Raw genomic sequence first — 15,746 nt, 5'->3', positions numbered from 1 at the left:
AATAGTGATTGAACTGTCCCCCAATATATGTTGTATAGGAAAAACTCTAATTTTTTCCTCTATAACAGACTAGCCCCAGAATACTTCACTTCTGGTCACCAAATGTGTGGGGGTTTTTTCCCCCCACACCTGTCAATTCTTTAACACCAGCAGGACGTCCTACAATTCACCCAGAGATAGTGCCAGATCCCACAGGTTGAGGGCTCAGTCCCACAAGAGTGTCCCCTATTTCAGGTGCCAGTTGCAAGTTCAGGTTGTTATCTATGATTCTGACTGACCGCCTAGAAATCAGAGGTTCCCAAGACCCCCTCTTTGGGCTCTGTAATTTGTTACAGTGGCTCACAGAACTCAGGAAAACAATTCACTTATTATATACCAGTTTATTACAAAAGGATACAACTCAAAAGCCAGATCAAAGAGATGCATGGGGCAAGCATGTGGGAATGGGCCCTGAGCTTCCATGCCCTCTCCAGACACTCCACCTCCACCCCCACATCTCTGAATATTCATCCCTGGGAGGTCTCTGAAACCCTTCAGTTAGGGTCCTTTCTAGAGGCTCCATTACACAGGCATGCTTGATTCAATCACTGGCCACTGGTGACTGAACTGAATCTCCAGCCTCTCTAGCCTTGGAAGGTGGTGGCGGCAGATTCTCAAAGTTCCAACCCTCTAATCACACGCTTCATTCTCCAGGCAACCAGCCCCCATCCTGAGGTGCTTTCCAAAAGTCACCTCTTTAACAAACTCAGGTGTGGTTGGAAGGGGCTTCTTAGGAATAACAAAAGACATTCTTTTCACCTTTGTGTTCTGGAGTTATTTCAGGAACTGGGAACAAACACTAAGTATTATAACAAAAGATGTCCCTGTAGTTCTTATCACTGAGGAAACTGCAAGGATTTTAAGAGCTCTGTGCCAGGAATCATGGATGAAGACCAGATACATATTTCTAGTTATAGCGCAGTATCACATAGGTACAAACGAAACTGTGGAAAGTCAATTAATATTTCCCACAGAACTAACTGACATTTCTGGTAGTGCTACATTGCTGTCAGAGCAACAATTCTAATTTTTAAAACTTGCAAGCTCACACTGTGATTGTGTTGATACTTTGGATCTTTACAAAAGCTTTTTATTGAAGTGATGGCGGCTCTCTGTACTGGGAGGGTCAAGGAAAAAAAGGTGTTTTTTGTGCTTTAATAAGCATTATACTCATGCTCTGCCCAATTAAAACAGTATTTTTAAACATTTTTTAAGTGTGTGAGAGAAGCAGTATCATTAAGTGAACGTGTCTCTGAGTGGAGAACAGCCCAGGTGTCAACTGCTCTTTCCCCAGTTGCTCAGGGATCTCTAGATCCCGACAGACCCAGGCAGCAACGCCCTCACGTGGAGTGGCCCCTGGTGGGGAAGGACTTGAAGTCTTTCTCCTTCCGAGTCTCTGGGTCAGACAGTTAAAAATCGCTACACAAATGATTAAATTTAAAGGCTTCTTAACTTTGGAAAATGAAGCTAAAGATGTCTGGCTTAAAAAAAAACTTTAATAAAAACACTCCATTTCTCCATTGGTGGCATGCTCATTCAACTATTATCTTGATATTCAAGTAAGGTATTATTCCTTTTTTTTTTTTTTTTCAAAAAATCCTTACATGGCTTCCTGTGGAGGGGATAAAATCATTCTTTGGAAGGTCATTCTTGATGACATTTCTTTTAAGGTGAGGAACTTGTTTCAATACATATTTTGATTCACTTTTAAGAATTCTTTTGGAAACCATTCTATTAAAGTCAAGAAGCCTTTTGTCTTTCAGGTGATAAACTGCTGCAAACCAGTTAAACCCGGTGTTCATAGACTAAACATGTAAAGTGCTCCACTTCACTCTAAACTTCTTTTCAGAGAGAGCAGAAGGAAAGCACTCATTCAGTTTCATTTTGCCCTTCCCTCTCCAGACTCCTTATCGGGGCAGTCATCTTCCAAGCAGGATGGAAGCAAGTGTGGTCAGAGTAGACATGGGTCCCCTGGGCCTTGAGGAAAGTCTGACAGCAAGCATGCCTTCAAAAGGCAGCGTGTGATTCAGGTAGAGGGTGCTCAGAGCCACCTGCTATCAGGTAAGCTGCAAGAACAGTCACATAAGTGGGGCCGGGGAGGGGGGAAATGTAGGGGATGTGCCATGGCAACCAGATTCATTCACTGCAACGTAATGAAGCTGGGAATTGGGTAGAAGTAGGTCAAAGGCAGTAACTTATATGAGGGGTATTATGTAAGCAGAGATGGGGAAACAAACAAGAGCTCTCAGGGCCAGCTGTCCCGTGAACTGGAAGGTACCGATTAGTGATGGGGGAAGGGGGGGAACTGGCCAAACCAAACCCAGTACCAAACTCTCCTGAGCCCAGGGCAAATCCCAGCAGCATGCCTCAGCCTCCCTGGTGGGTCATGCCTGAGTGGAGAGGGCAGTGAAGAGATCTACTGCTCAAACTTGCCCTGGGGAACACTTCCTACCAGCATACAAATACACGGGAGTCAGGGAAGAGCTCCCAAGCAGAGTCAGGAATAGTTAATAGGAAACAATTGTCTGCAGAGCCAACTGCTAGAGGCACTAAGGGGAGAAGAAAAAAAATGAGGGTAAGGCAAAGTGAGTATCAAAGGAGAAAAAAAAAATGAAGTACATAAAAACATCATTTTACACAGAAATACACACACACACAAATAGAAAAAAAATCAGGAAGTACAAAAATAAACTATTTTGTTCCTAAGCAAAGGCATATTGTATTCTTAGAATAAGCCAATGGGTTAAAAAGTTTGAGAACTCTCCCATCACTCTTTTATCATTACTTAATTTTTTAAGTGAAAATACACAATGCTGAGAAGGTTATAGTAAAACTGATAAACTCATAAATCCCTTATAACAGTGTAAATTATCACAACAATTTTTGAGTATTAATTTGGCAATAAGACTCAAAGGCTATAAAAATTGTCATACTCTTTCATCCAATAATACACGTGGGCATTTAACCTTAGGAGAATAAATCACACACACACACACACAAAACTGTATAAAAATATTTACTGCAACATTTTTAATGGTAAAATTTTTTTTAATGGGGGCTCTCTAGAGAATGATTAAGTAAATCAAGACACTGACACATAATGGAATCCTATGGAGTCATAAGAAATCATAATTATGAAAATTATGAAGTTTAGGTACCAACATGAAAAATGTACAGATATAATTCATAACTGTTATGAAATGTCTCTAGATGGCCATTACTATTAGATAGAATGTACATACCTATGACAAACCAAGAGGAAATGGGGGAAATGGTTCATAGGTCAGGAAGTATAGAATTGTGGGTGACATTGTTTTCTTTTTAAAATTTCCTTCACTGGTTTATTGTGTGTCCATCAAACACAGTATGGGTTTGGTAGGACTAGCAGTAAAAGCAGAAACAATTAATTGAAAGGATGGAGGCTTTCACTAAAAAACTGTTAAGCTGTTAAACCTTTCTTTTCCCTTCGTCTTCCTACCTTTGCAGACCTTCACAGCCATCTCATGCTGCTGCCTAGAAACATCACTCGTCAGTCTCCCCTTAAGGACCCTTCTTAGGACCGAAACCCAGAACCACTAAACCCGCCCCAGTTGGCCCTCTCTCACCCCCAGGGCATCGCTATGACCTCAAACACCCAGAGCTTCCCTGAGCTGCCCAGGCCTGGCTTGCCCTTTGTGGATCCAAAAGAATCAAAGGTAAATAGTAAAAGACAGAAGCACACGGAGCTGCCTGCTGCCAAAAGTTGAGATTTCCCAGCACACATCAAGCTATAATTAACAGGAGGCAATGCCAAAAACAACAAAGGAGCTTCAAGGAAACTGCGCTAAACTACTCCCCAGTTTTTAACTACACACACATTCTTTTCTACTCACTCACCCCCACCCTACCCTCCCTATTGTATTCAGAAACTCTTCTGAAAGTACCAGACTGCAGAGAGACACTAAAGCTGCCGCTGAGTGGGCAGGAAGGAGGTGTGTGCTGAGACCACAGATAGCCCATGCAGGTCACTCTTGAGAAACAGAAAAGCTGTTCTCAGCACCAGAAGGAAATTAGATAATCCCAGCCCAGGTTATTTAATGGTTTTAAGATTGTGTGTGTGTGTGTGTGTGTGTGTGTGTGTGTGTGTGTTTGTTGAGGGATGACAACACAAATGAAGTGAAAAAAAAAAAGCTCACAAGTCCTCAAAAGAAAATGCAGAAGAACCCCTCCAGCATGGACTGGCTGGAGGCACAAGTAGAAAGTAGACCTCTATACGGCTCAAGCTGAGCTCTCCATCTTCAGAAAACTTCACTCTTTAAAGAGCATTCCTAAGAGTTGCCTTGATATCATCTGAGTGACTGCTCTACCATTTAGGAAGGATTTTCAGGAGAACTAGCCCAACGCCTCACCCCCTCCTCCCCTGACAGTTTACAGTCCTCTCTGGAACCACCGTAACACTCAGGGCAGAGGAGTGTGAAGGCCAGCAAGGAAGCCAAGCAGGCCCGTGCTTCCGTCTCTCGCTGTAAGGACTTACCTTCATAAGAGGCAACGGGATCTCTTCTGTCACAAGGGTTATTCCAGGAATTTCCTATGGTGGGGAAAAAACATACACACAAGTGCTAAACATATCAACCACCACCAGCCAGAGCCTTCAGGAAGTGTTTTCTGCACAGAAGCTGAGGGCAGCTCCCAGTTTGCTAACCTCTACTTTAAATAAACCTGAGGGTTTATAAATAACAGTGAACGCAGGGAAGGGAAATATTTGGCAAAATTATGATTATAATAGTTGACAGTATCGCTAGAGGAAGGGATAAGACTATTATAAAGAAATACAGAGTAAATAATGTACTATTTACACATTTCCATTTAAGAACTAAGGAGGCAAATTACACTTGCACCATCTAGTATAATAATAATAAGGTGGACCCTTTCCTTTTTTTTTTTAAATTCCTTCCTCCTTCTTCTCTTTCACTTAAATGTATAATAGTTGGCTCCTGGCTTACTAATGGGATTCTTTTCTGACTTCAGTGGAAAATTGTTCTGCACCTTATCCTGCACCATAATTTTGGAAATAAGAGATCCCTGTAAAAATTTACACAGCATGATCACCATGGCAAATGTGAACGATGCAGTTCATAACAGGAAGTCCACATTATACACTCTGCTAACTAGTGAGTATTAAAATAGAAATTCAAATAAAAAGATAAATTTCCAAAATTGCTATTTATTTGGTTATTTTTAGAAATGTGTTTCCATGTTAATCATGTTGTACAGTAACCTCTCAACTAGTCAATTCCTCTTTTATTTCCTAAAAAAAAAAAAGCAGATGATATTTGAGAAAATAATTTAGAAGGTGTTATGTAGAAATAAAATCTGTTATTTTTTTAGAACTTAACTATCCTGGATTTTACTGACATACAATAGTCCTGTGAAAAAGGGCATCACGGGGATGGACAAATAAATTTCCAGAACTTTCAAGCATCTGAGTTCTCCACTGTGACAGGAGAAAGCCTGTGATAAAAACCTACATGTGCTTCACTTATCACGACAGCTTTAGGTTATAAATAGCATCTTAAAATAGATATAACAAGGCTCATTGTCTGAAAAGCATAATTCAGGATTATCTATGTGTAACAGCACCCTATTTTCTAACATCTTCAAAAAATCCAATTTAGTTATTTACAGAAATAACCTGTCCCCATACAGAAGTGTAAAATTAATGTTTTCTGTTGTGGCAGGTGTTTATTAAGGGTATAGCATTAAGCCATTTGCAGCAACATGGATGCTCCTAGAGAATGTCATTCTAAGTGAAGTAAGCCAGAAAGAGAAAGAAAAATACCATATGAGATCGCTCATATGTGGAATCTAAAGACTCATGGACAGAGAATACAGACTTGTGGTTACCAGGGGGGTAAAGGGTGGGAAGGGATAGACTGGGATTTCAAAATTGTAGAATAGATAAACAAGATTACACTGTATAGCACAGGGAAATATACACAAAATGTTATGATAACTCACAGAGAAAAAAATGTGACAATGAGTGTGTATATGTCCATGAATGACTGAAAAATTGTGCTGAACACTGGAATTTGACACAACATTGTAAAATGATTATAAATCAATAAAAAATGTTTTAAAAAAAGGGTATAGCATCAAGGACATTTGCAGATGAAAGAAAAGTAAATGACTTGCATCACTGCTAAAGATAATCATAGACTCATAGAATTTCAGGATTAGGAGAGACCTTTAAGGTAACCTACTCCAACGGCGAGAAGTTTAAAGCAGCGTGGTAGACCCCAAACAAGCACAGTACACACTGGTTAACTGAGTTTTTCTATACTGTACTTCGAGTAGGGATTCCTGATGTCACTCTATGTCCACAACAGCTCCTGTGCCCACACAGTCACGAGAAGTCCACATGTGAAGAAGTGCCTGTCAAGACGATCCCGTCACACAACATCCAATTAATAACCTGCTCCATCTTTAAACACAACCCTGGGAACTTCTGAGACACTGAACACGGGACAGTGACAGACAGTGTTGGGTGGTGAGGGGAGGAAGCTGAAATGTGTGTTTCCTGGCCTGGGGCGGGGGTGGACGGGAAGTGGAGGGGGAGTTTAACCTGCAAGCTTCCTGCCACTTTACCACAGAGTCTGCACATATTTTCACAAGGGTTCTTAAAACAGTAAGGACCTGGAGAAGAAACAAGCTCAGATCTTTCCCTTGTAATTCTAGACTGAGTCATGAAAGTTTAATAACTCTAACAGTGAGCGACAAGAAGAAAGGGTCTTTGGGAAACACCACTATTGTGCATGCCCAATATTTAGAAATTAATCAAACACACATGATACATCTTTTTAAGGACTGTACTTAGTCTCAAAACAAAACAGGAATTGTTATAATTTATCCTAATACTTGTTTTCGTATGTCTGTGTTGCCTGAATTAAATCTATTTTTCTAAATGCCTTTTTGATATAAACCTCTAACTCAAGACTAAGCATATAGTAGTTCTGACATCTAAAGACGAAAGGAAAAGAGGCAGAATCTTTTTCAGGGGCAGCCTGTACATGGTTTTCACTTCTGATCCAACAAAGCTCAGTTTACTGAACCATGTTCAAGAGAAAATGAACAATGTTTTATTTTGAAACATTTCTTCTCAATGAAAAGGAAGGGAGACTGACCAACAGGAAGAAAAGATTGAATGGAGGGAATTTGCTTAAGATTACTGACTTTTACTGATCTTGAAGCTCTAGAGTTAGTAGATCTTCTTTCTAAGGCTGGGGGAAAAAGGTTATGAAGGTGCTAATCTACTAAGTAAATAGAACAGCTCAGAATAACGGCAGTAGTTCAGTCGTTCCTCATTTATAAAAACCTAAGAAGTATTTTCATCTACTCTAGTTGCTAAAAAGAAATTTAAACTAAAACCATCTGAAAGTGATAGAGGCTTAATTCTGCTTAGTAGTAGGGAGAGTAACACATAGGCTGTACCTTCTCCTTCAGTTCTACTGCTTTATATAAATACCTTTGTCCAACAGCAAGGATTCACTATTATTTTTCTACCAGAAAACTCCAACTCAGATCCTTATGAGTCAAAACAGAAATGAAATCACAGCCTTGATTACTGTGACAGGGGTGTCATACAGCCGACCCACAACTGTGAATCAACTGTAATTACATAAGGAATACAAAGTGTTAACTTACTGTATTCCAGGTGAGCAGTGAGGAATATGGCAAAAGTTTATCCATGTTACTTGTCTCTGGATAGATGCTCCAATATGAAGAAGCTGAGCAAATTTCAGGGGGGGAAAGAGACATATTTTAATAAGAAGAATAGGGCAATAGACGTAATTCACCAAAATAAACAAACCAACAAGAGTTTTCATTGCCTCCATCCTCATCCTCAAAAGGCGAATTGTGATGGTTCTATCTACAGATTAAAATGTTCAGGTTCTGCTTTTTATATGATAATTATTTTTTTAAAATGTATTTGGCACGTACTTCTACCCAAATAACATTATACCGCTTCACACAGAACCAGCCAGTACAAAACTGAACAAAGAAAGTTAAACTGTACAGAAAAAAAAATCACTAATAAGGTTATAGAATTAAGATCATATCTGATATCTCATCAGTCTCTGAACAGCCACAGCTTCTCACAAAACCACAAGAGAATGAAACTTAATTAGCTGCTGACTACAATAGAGTTTTTTAAAAAAATTTCTCCTTACCAGCATTTCAACAGACTGAGGCATTACCAATTTACTGCTTTCCCTCAAGCAAAAGGGTCAAGGATTCAACTTAACATCAGCAACACCTACCAATTATAAATTCCTGAATGAGGTCAAATGAATGGCAGGCCGAGATGTTCTCAGAAATCCACTGAATAATCTTTGAAAAGTAAGAAGACAACTCTGTTGGTATTTAAATCTGCACCCTGAGCACCCCCACTCCCACCAAAGAAGTACAAAATACACATGAATCTTTAAAAATTCTAAATCTATTCTGGAATTGCCTGAGAATACATTCACACTGATACTGTCTTCAAGACACATAATGCAAGACCGTGTGGGTAAAACAGCATTGTAAATGAGATGCTTTTTATGTATCACTTTAATAAACGCCCTTGGCTGGAATCCAAATAAGCCTTCTTCAACCCACTGTTTGTTTTTGCTAGAGTAGGACATATTATAGCAAAGCAGCAGTCTGAAGAGCTGTGGGATATAGAAGAAAACGCAACCCAACCAATGAGCTTGGAGGCAGCAGAGCTGGGTCTAAATTCCAGCTAGTCACACCGTTTAATCGTTGTACGCAGGGCTATATACTGTCTTCCCAAGGAAGGTGCGATCCATGTTACATCAACAATTCTGTCACAGTCTCTATAACCATCCTCTCCCAATGCAGGAATGAAAGCCCTTGTTCCCTACCGTAGAGTTGACGCTATAAAGCTTGTCCAGCCACGGAGCACTCGCGTTTCTGCTCCTGCCAGTAAGTTGTTCTTATTTCCAAACGTACTCGTGCTAGTTGTACTTACTCTCACAATTAAGTAATTTAATAAAAAATTACCATAGACAGGTGAAATGTGGATGCAAAAAGAGTGCCGGTGGGTCAATAAAAAGTTGAATGCTTGGGAAAGACTCAAAGGCATGTCTCTAGAACACTTATTTAAAAAACTATGCATAAGTGAGACAACTATAAAAGACTGAGGAAAAAAATTGCTGGATACACACAAATTGCTTTGAAAGGATCTTTAAACTATTCACCTCTTTAGGGGAAAAAATGAAAAGAAAAGAAAAAGAAAGTAATAGGCAGTCAGAGACAAGACGTTACTAGTGGTTTTATGTAAGAAAAATGATTCTGGACTCCCAATTAGCTGATATAAAAAGAAAGGGCCTTAATCTACACCAAAAGATAGGTGAATAAATGTGCATTTATATGTTTTAGGTTAAAATATTTAGGATATCTTTTTTTCAATTTCCCAACCACCTATTGGTCCCAAACAAGTTTAATGGGGGGTTTCTCTAGCTTCACAGAATGGCTGTAACATTATAAGAAGTGTGAAAGTGCTTCATAAACTGTAATGTGAAATATAACTTTAAGTGTAAGCTATCTTTATTTAAAATGTAATAAATAGATTTTTATTTACCACTAGATTTTAGTCCTTTTGATGATATACACCAAATACAGACCAGGAGAAAAAGTAGATATTTGAGAAACTCAGTATTTACCGAACACTTCTTTGGAATGTGTCTGATAAAACATTTACTCACAATATGGGAAAGAGAATAGTCAGAACAGACCTGCCCTCACAGTCTGAGGTCTGTGTCCATGAAGAAGGAGCACAAGGGAACAATATGTTCAAGTCAGGACAGAGACCATAAACATCCATTGTTACCAAGTAAAAGTAACTTCTGTTCATTTTGACCACTAAACGTATACGTTGTGTGCTGTCCATTAGCCAGTTTTTAAACATAAGCTATACCCCCACCTTGGCCTCCAGTCGCCGTGGGTCTCGGCCACATGAGAGCACGCAGTGCAGCAAGGCCATCCTCTCACAGTCCAGCCGGGTGTCCCGCAGGAACTCCAATAAATATGACTGGTTGAGGAGCACCCTATAGAGCTTCCCAGAGCCCCCATCCAGGACCAGGGGCCCTGACAGCGACTGGAAAGGCCTGTGAGGTAGCATATCAATCACTTCATTGTTTCCTGGTCAAAAAAAAAAAAAAAAGATCAGCAAATAAAACCCCCCCTTTCTCCCCAAGATATAAATATTAATGTTAAAACATTAAAACAAACCCAAATGGACCGTGTTCATGAGGGGAGAACTATAGCCATACCTGTCAGAAATAGGCTGTGGCAGATCAGGTCTGGGTGCTGAATGTTAAGCAGATGAAAGAAATGACCAGGTAAGTAAACAGCCACATAATAGTCTGTGGAAGAGAAAGACTTAAATCATCTCCATGTGGCAAGAGCCATACAGGTACAGATAAAGCCAAGAACTTTACTGTGTCCCTATTTTTCTTTGAGCCTCTTAAAACACAAAAGTTTTGACCGATGTAATATTAAGGTGTAAGTCAATACATTTCATCTGACCAGTCACTCTCATTTATTTCTGTCTGTGGCTAATTTTCTTCAGACATTTAGCCATGGTCTTAATTTACATCTGTAGCTTTATTTCTAATTGAATTGTGGCTTTATATGAGTCTAAATGAGCTCTGAGAGCAAGTTAGAATAAAAAATATTAAGCAACATGAGCTATTCCTTAATCTGACAGGCTTGAAACAGCTTATAATGGGAATTTCCTTCATAATTTCTGCCATTTGGGGCAAGCTGTAAAATCTAGTTTCCTATGTTTGCCCACTGCTCATCGTCTTCACTACCACCATCAACGAAAGAAACTTTACATTGATATTCAGCCAAACAGCCTCTGCAGGCATTCTGACACTTTGTGAGGGACTAGTTTGTTTCCTTGCACAGATACTTGCCTAGAATTCACACCTTCACAGTCCCTGCAGTAGATATTTTTGTACTAAGAACATTTGCACACAGACTGAGGCAAGGTGCAAAAAATAGGTTTCTGGAAAATGGGAGGGTGGAAGTAGCCCTTGCCAATAATTTCTCTAGGATCTTAGAAAAACAGAAATTTACACAATACTAGTGAATTTCATATAGATGAAACATTTAGATTATAAGAGAGCCAGCTGGACTCTTTTTTCCCTAAGAAGCAAAGAAATACATGCTAATCATTTGCATAGAAGGCATTCTGTGGAAGGGAAAGGAAAGAGGATGTAAGACTCTAACCAGTTGACTTACAAGTGTCCCTTCAGTCACCATGGATTAAGTGATAGTAAAGTACTTAGCACATTATAGCAACACTTAAGCAGAAAAACACAAAATGACATGGTAGGGCACAGTGGAAAGGTATCCAATGACCTAAGTTAACTCCTAGCCCTACCACTTAACCAGTTAATTAGGGTGGTACTATGTCCCTGGGAGGGGGGGCATTTGGAAATACATGAGGGTGTTTGGAGTTGTCACAATCACTGGGGCAGAGGGGGATTCCTACTGCCATTTGATGAGTTGGCCCCAAGGATGTTAAATCCCTGAATGTGCAAGACACTATCACACAAATGTTACTGTCTCACCAAAAATGTCAACAGAACCTGTGGTAGGTAGGCTGAATGACGGCTCCCAAAGATAGATGTTCATGTTGTAATTCCCAGAGCCAGTGAAAATGTTACCGTAAGTGATAAAAGGGAACTTGCAGATGTGATTAAGGATCCTGCGATAAGGAAGAATATCCTGGATTATCCAGCTGGACTCAAATGTAATCACAGATGGTTTTTTAAGAGGAAGGAAGGGGGACACGACTACAGAAGAGAAGACCACATGATGATGAAAGACACTGGAGTGATGTGGTCACAAGCCAAGTAATGCTAGCCCCTAAATGTTGTAGGAGGCAAAGAATGAATTCTTGCCCGGAATCTCCAGAAGGAAACATTTCTGCCCCAACCTTGATCCCTCAAGACTCATTCATTTCAGAATTCTGACTTCCAGAACCGTAAGACAATATATTTATTTAAGGGCTAAATTTGTGGTGATTCCTTATTGCAGCAAAAAGAAACTATTATAGTGCCCTGGATAAGAGACACTGAAAGAAGCTTGTGCACACACCACAGACTTTCTGAGCCTCAGTTTCATTATCTATAAAATGAGAATAATGTCACCAAGAAGAATTGTTGTAAGGATCAAGATAATGTTAGTAAAACACTTAGCATGTAGTATTCATTTTAAAAATAGTCATTTTTAATGTATAAACATATCTTTTTTATATAGAGGTGTTTGGGGTTCATGGAAAACTTCCCACAAAAACTCTATTCTTTAATATTTAAATCAATGTAAGTCCCTTATAGCAGGGTGACAGTTCAGGAAAATTGTATGCAATAAATAACAAAACGAAACAAAACAAAAAGACATCACTCAAAAAGCAATACTGTTGTCATCAAAATTACCACTAGAGCAGTTTTAATCTTGGGTACAATTTTATGCCTATAAAATAAAATCTGTTTTAAGAAGGAAAGATGACCTATGTAAGACACAGTCTATTTTTACAAAGCTCTAGTATTTCTACCCTCTCCACACTCTGAAGATCCTAGATTAAATCATGCCTGCCCTTTTTAAGAGTCATTCCCAAGGGTTAAAAAAAAAAAAAGAAGGGAAGGATCCCTTTGACCTCACAAAAAGCTAAGTTTTTTTAGTGGAAAGTTTCCCACATCACCCTTGAGATGGGATGCTGATATAGCATTGCTGATAAGAATCAAGTCCCAGACCCAGGAAACCTTATATTTATCTCTCTTACCACAGGAAGCAGTAGAATCAGGCCTCTCTAAAGCAATTTCCCACAGGTTCAGAGCTCATATTAAAAACTGCCACATACTGGCCCACTGAGCATAAGATACCTTACCTCATCAATCGCATCATTCAAGATAAAAATCTTTTTTTTACAGCAATGTGAATGGGCCTAGAGAGTACTATGCTTAGTGAAATAAGTCAGACAGAGGAAGAAAAATACTTTATGCTATCACTTGTATGTGGAATCTAAAAAACACACACATATAACAAAACAGAATCACACTCACAGATAAAGAGAAAAAACTAGTTACTAGTGGGAGGGAAGAGGGGTGGGACAAGATAGATGTAGGGGATTAAAAGATACAAACTACTATGTATAAAATAAATAAGCTAAATAGATAAACAAGGATATATTGTACAGCATGGGGAAATATAGCCATTGTTTTGTAATAGCTTTATAAATGGAGTATCATCTAGAAAAACATTGAATCACTATGTTGTACACCTAAAACTAATACAATATGGTAAATCAACTATGCTTCAATTTAAAAAGACTGAACAAATCTTTTTAAGGACTTTCTTACCTTGTTGGTTCTCACTTTGCCCAGATCCCTCACATCACACCTTCCTAAGCCTTTGTCATGAGAGCAGATGGACTGGGGAACTGGGATAGAAGATATCAAAGAATCATGCACTCTACACCTGAAGCTTTTCTTTTTAAAATGCTGTGCCATGTCCCATCTGCAGGCAAGCAACAGTTCTGTTTAGTCTTGTGCTAACCTGTTTGTGCCTCTCATCCCAACTGGCATGGAAAAGCAGCTTTCAGTAGGGAGGTACAATAACCCCCTTCTTTATTTTCTTCCTGATACACTTGCTTAATATGTTTAAGCCTAATACTTAAGTTCCCTTTATCAGATTTACTCAGTGTAAAGCAGGTCACTCTGGCTGATCCATAAATCATTTATGGGACTTGGAAGCTTTTAGCAATTAGCGACAGAGAATGGGCAATTTCCCAGGGGCTTCTGTCCGTCTAGAATCAGGGGACAACATGATGTATTGTTTCCCACAGGCTTTTAGGAAACATCTCATTCACTGTAATCATTTTTATACTAACAAATGGCTTTTTAGGATTGCTACTAAAACCGTAAGAAAGTTCACAGCCTAGGTTCTCTAAGAAAGGAGATGCATCCTCCCTGCCCTGCTGACAAAAGGCTAATTTTGGTGGGGGTGGGGGGTGGGTTGCCAGAGAAAACTTTCCCCGATCAGGCTTCAAAAAGGTTAGTGGTAGTCTTCACAACCCAAATCCCAAAGAGGCAGAAGAAAATGGGGTGCAAAGAAAAATGAGAAATAGAAGGCTGAGGCATAACATGTACTGGAAGGAAGGGTCAGAACAGAGACACACATGCCTCTCACTCACCGAGGTTGAGAAAAGTAATGCCCTTTGTAACACGTGAATCAACACTCCCAAGAGCAACAGTGAAGGTCTTGCTATGTCCTGTGGAGAGAGAACATGAAGCCAGAGAAAGGATGTTAAGAAACGAAGAGCTGGAATTCCACCCAAGGCAGTGGCTCTATGTCATGCTCTCAACATTGAGTATCTGCGAAACTGACAAAGCAAGTGTCTTCAGAGTCCTAGATCTCAAGGTTCCCCACCATTCTCCAAAAGCCAGCACTGAAGGTGGGTCACCTGAGTGCAGTCACAATTCAGTATTTGTTCCGGTTTTATGCCTAATCTTAGACCTTAAAAACTGGGCTGTGCTGGGACAGAAGGATCTGAAGAAATCTACTTAAGGGCCCAAGAGGTGGAGGAGACCAGGTGGCTGACTGGCCCTCAGGCCTCAAGGTCACTGGCACACTTGCAGTCATTAACAACCTATGAGGCTTCGCCGAATCACTTAGGAATCCCACTGTGAGTCAGCAACGGTTTAGGCTATCTACTAAACTCAGTGTAGTGTTGGGCTTCACCCTCCACTTTTCTAACTCTTAATCACAGTTATTAGCTCTTAATAAAACTTTCAAAGAAGTTTTATTTACTGGCTTTAAGCATCAGATTAATCGTTAGAAAAATGTATGAAAACTTTCCACAAATATCAAACTCATACTATTAAAGCATGTATAGATGTCTTCTTCCGAAGTTACTCTTACTTTCTTCATTATTAAGTTATTCAACTTTCTTACTTTGATTTCTAACTTCTGAAATTAATAGTGGGCACTCCTGCAGAACAAACTCTATGTGACTTGGCAAAACGTTTTTTTTTAATTTTGAAATTTTTAATTTTAAACAATTTTAATTCTACCCACAGTATGCATTACATAAATACTAATTTTAAGGAACTGAACAAACAAAATAAATACTGTTTAGTATCATTCGGACTAAAACTATTAAAGGGCATTCTGTGATTGACTACAGAACTAGAAAAGATTGGGCACTTTACTTCTGTCCCCCAGGGTAACTGTTGACATCAATTTCTTGGGCCACATGTGTGTGAAATGAAATAAATGTATCTTAGGTCTAAGACCTGTTAAGGTCTGGGCCCATGGAAACTTTTAACTAAAATCCTATGTACATTTGTAAGTTAAATCTATTGGTACCTTCCAATCAGTAACAATAAAACAGCAAATATACACAAACTTTGGGCAAGTATGTCCATTAGGATTGGTCTAGAGGCCTAGAAGAAAGATATAGATCAGGAAAAAAAGATATTACAAAAATATCATCCAAAATGTAATATAAACATAATTAGTTAACATCATTCGTGAATTTCTTAAGGAAACATATATTATATAGGTATACCGGTATACAATGTACTGATCAAATTTATTACAAGGTAAAAAGACCTTAAAAATCTATCTAATTTGGAAAAATTATTATATCAAAG

At 39.1% G+C, this 15,746-nt stretch overlaps 1 protein-coding gene across 1 annotated transcript in view; it reads right to left on the bottom strand.

Moving 5' to 3' along the window:
• The window catches only part of GSAP (gamma-secretase activating protein), a 77,943-nt gene that overhangs the window by 24,895 nt on the left and 37,302 nt on the right, over window positions 1-15,746 (bottom strand). Inside the window, exons 14-19 of the mRNA XM_031679765.2 lie at window positions 14,285-14,362; window positions 10,353-10,445; window positions 10,004-10,221; window positions 8,337-8,406; window positions 7,720-7,802; window positions 4,553-4,606 (exon numbers count right to left, since the gene is read on the bottom strand). Coding sequence (XP_031535625.2) covers window positions 4,553-4,606; window positions 7,720-7,802; window positions 8,337-8,406; window positions 10,004-10,221; window positions 10,353-10,445; window positions 14,285-14,362 — 596 coding nt within the window. The remainder of the gene's footprint in view (window positions 1-4,552; window positions 4,607-7,719; window positions 7,803-8,336; window positions 8,407-10,003; window positions 10,222-10,352; window positions 10,446-14,284; window positions 14,363-15,746) is intronic.

The sequence above is a fragment of the Vicugna pacos genome, chromosome 7 (genome assembly GCF_048564905.1).
Source record: "Vicugna pacos chromosome 7, VicPac4, whole genome shotgun sequence".
NCBI lineage: Eukaryota > Metazoa > Chordata > Mammalia > Artiodactyla > Camelidae > Vicugna > Vicugna pacos.
The sequence above is the reverse complement of the archived record's forward strand: the minus strand, read 5'-3'. Positions and strand labels throughout refer to the sequence as shown.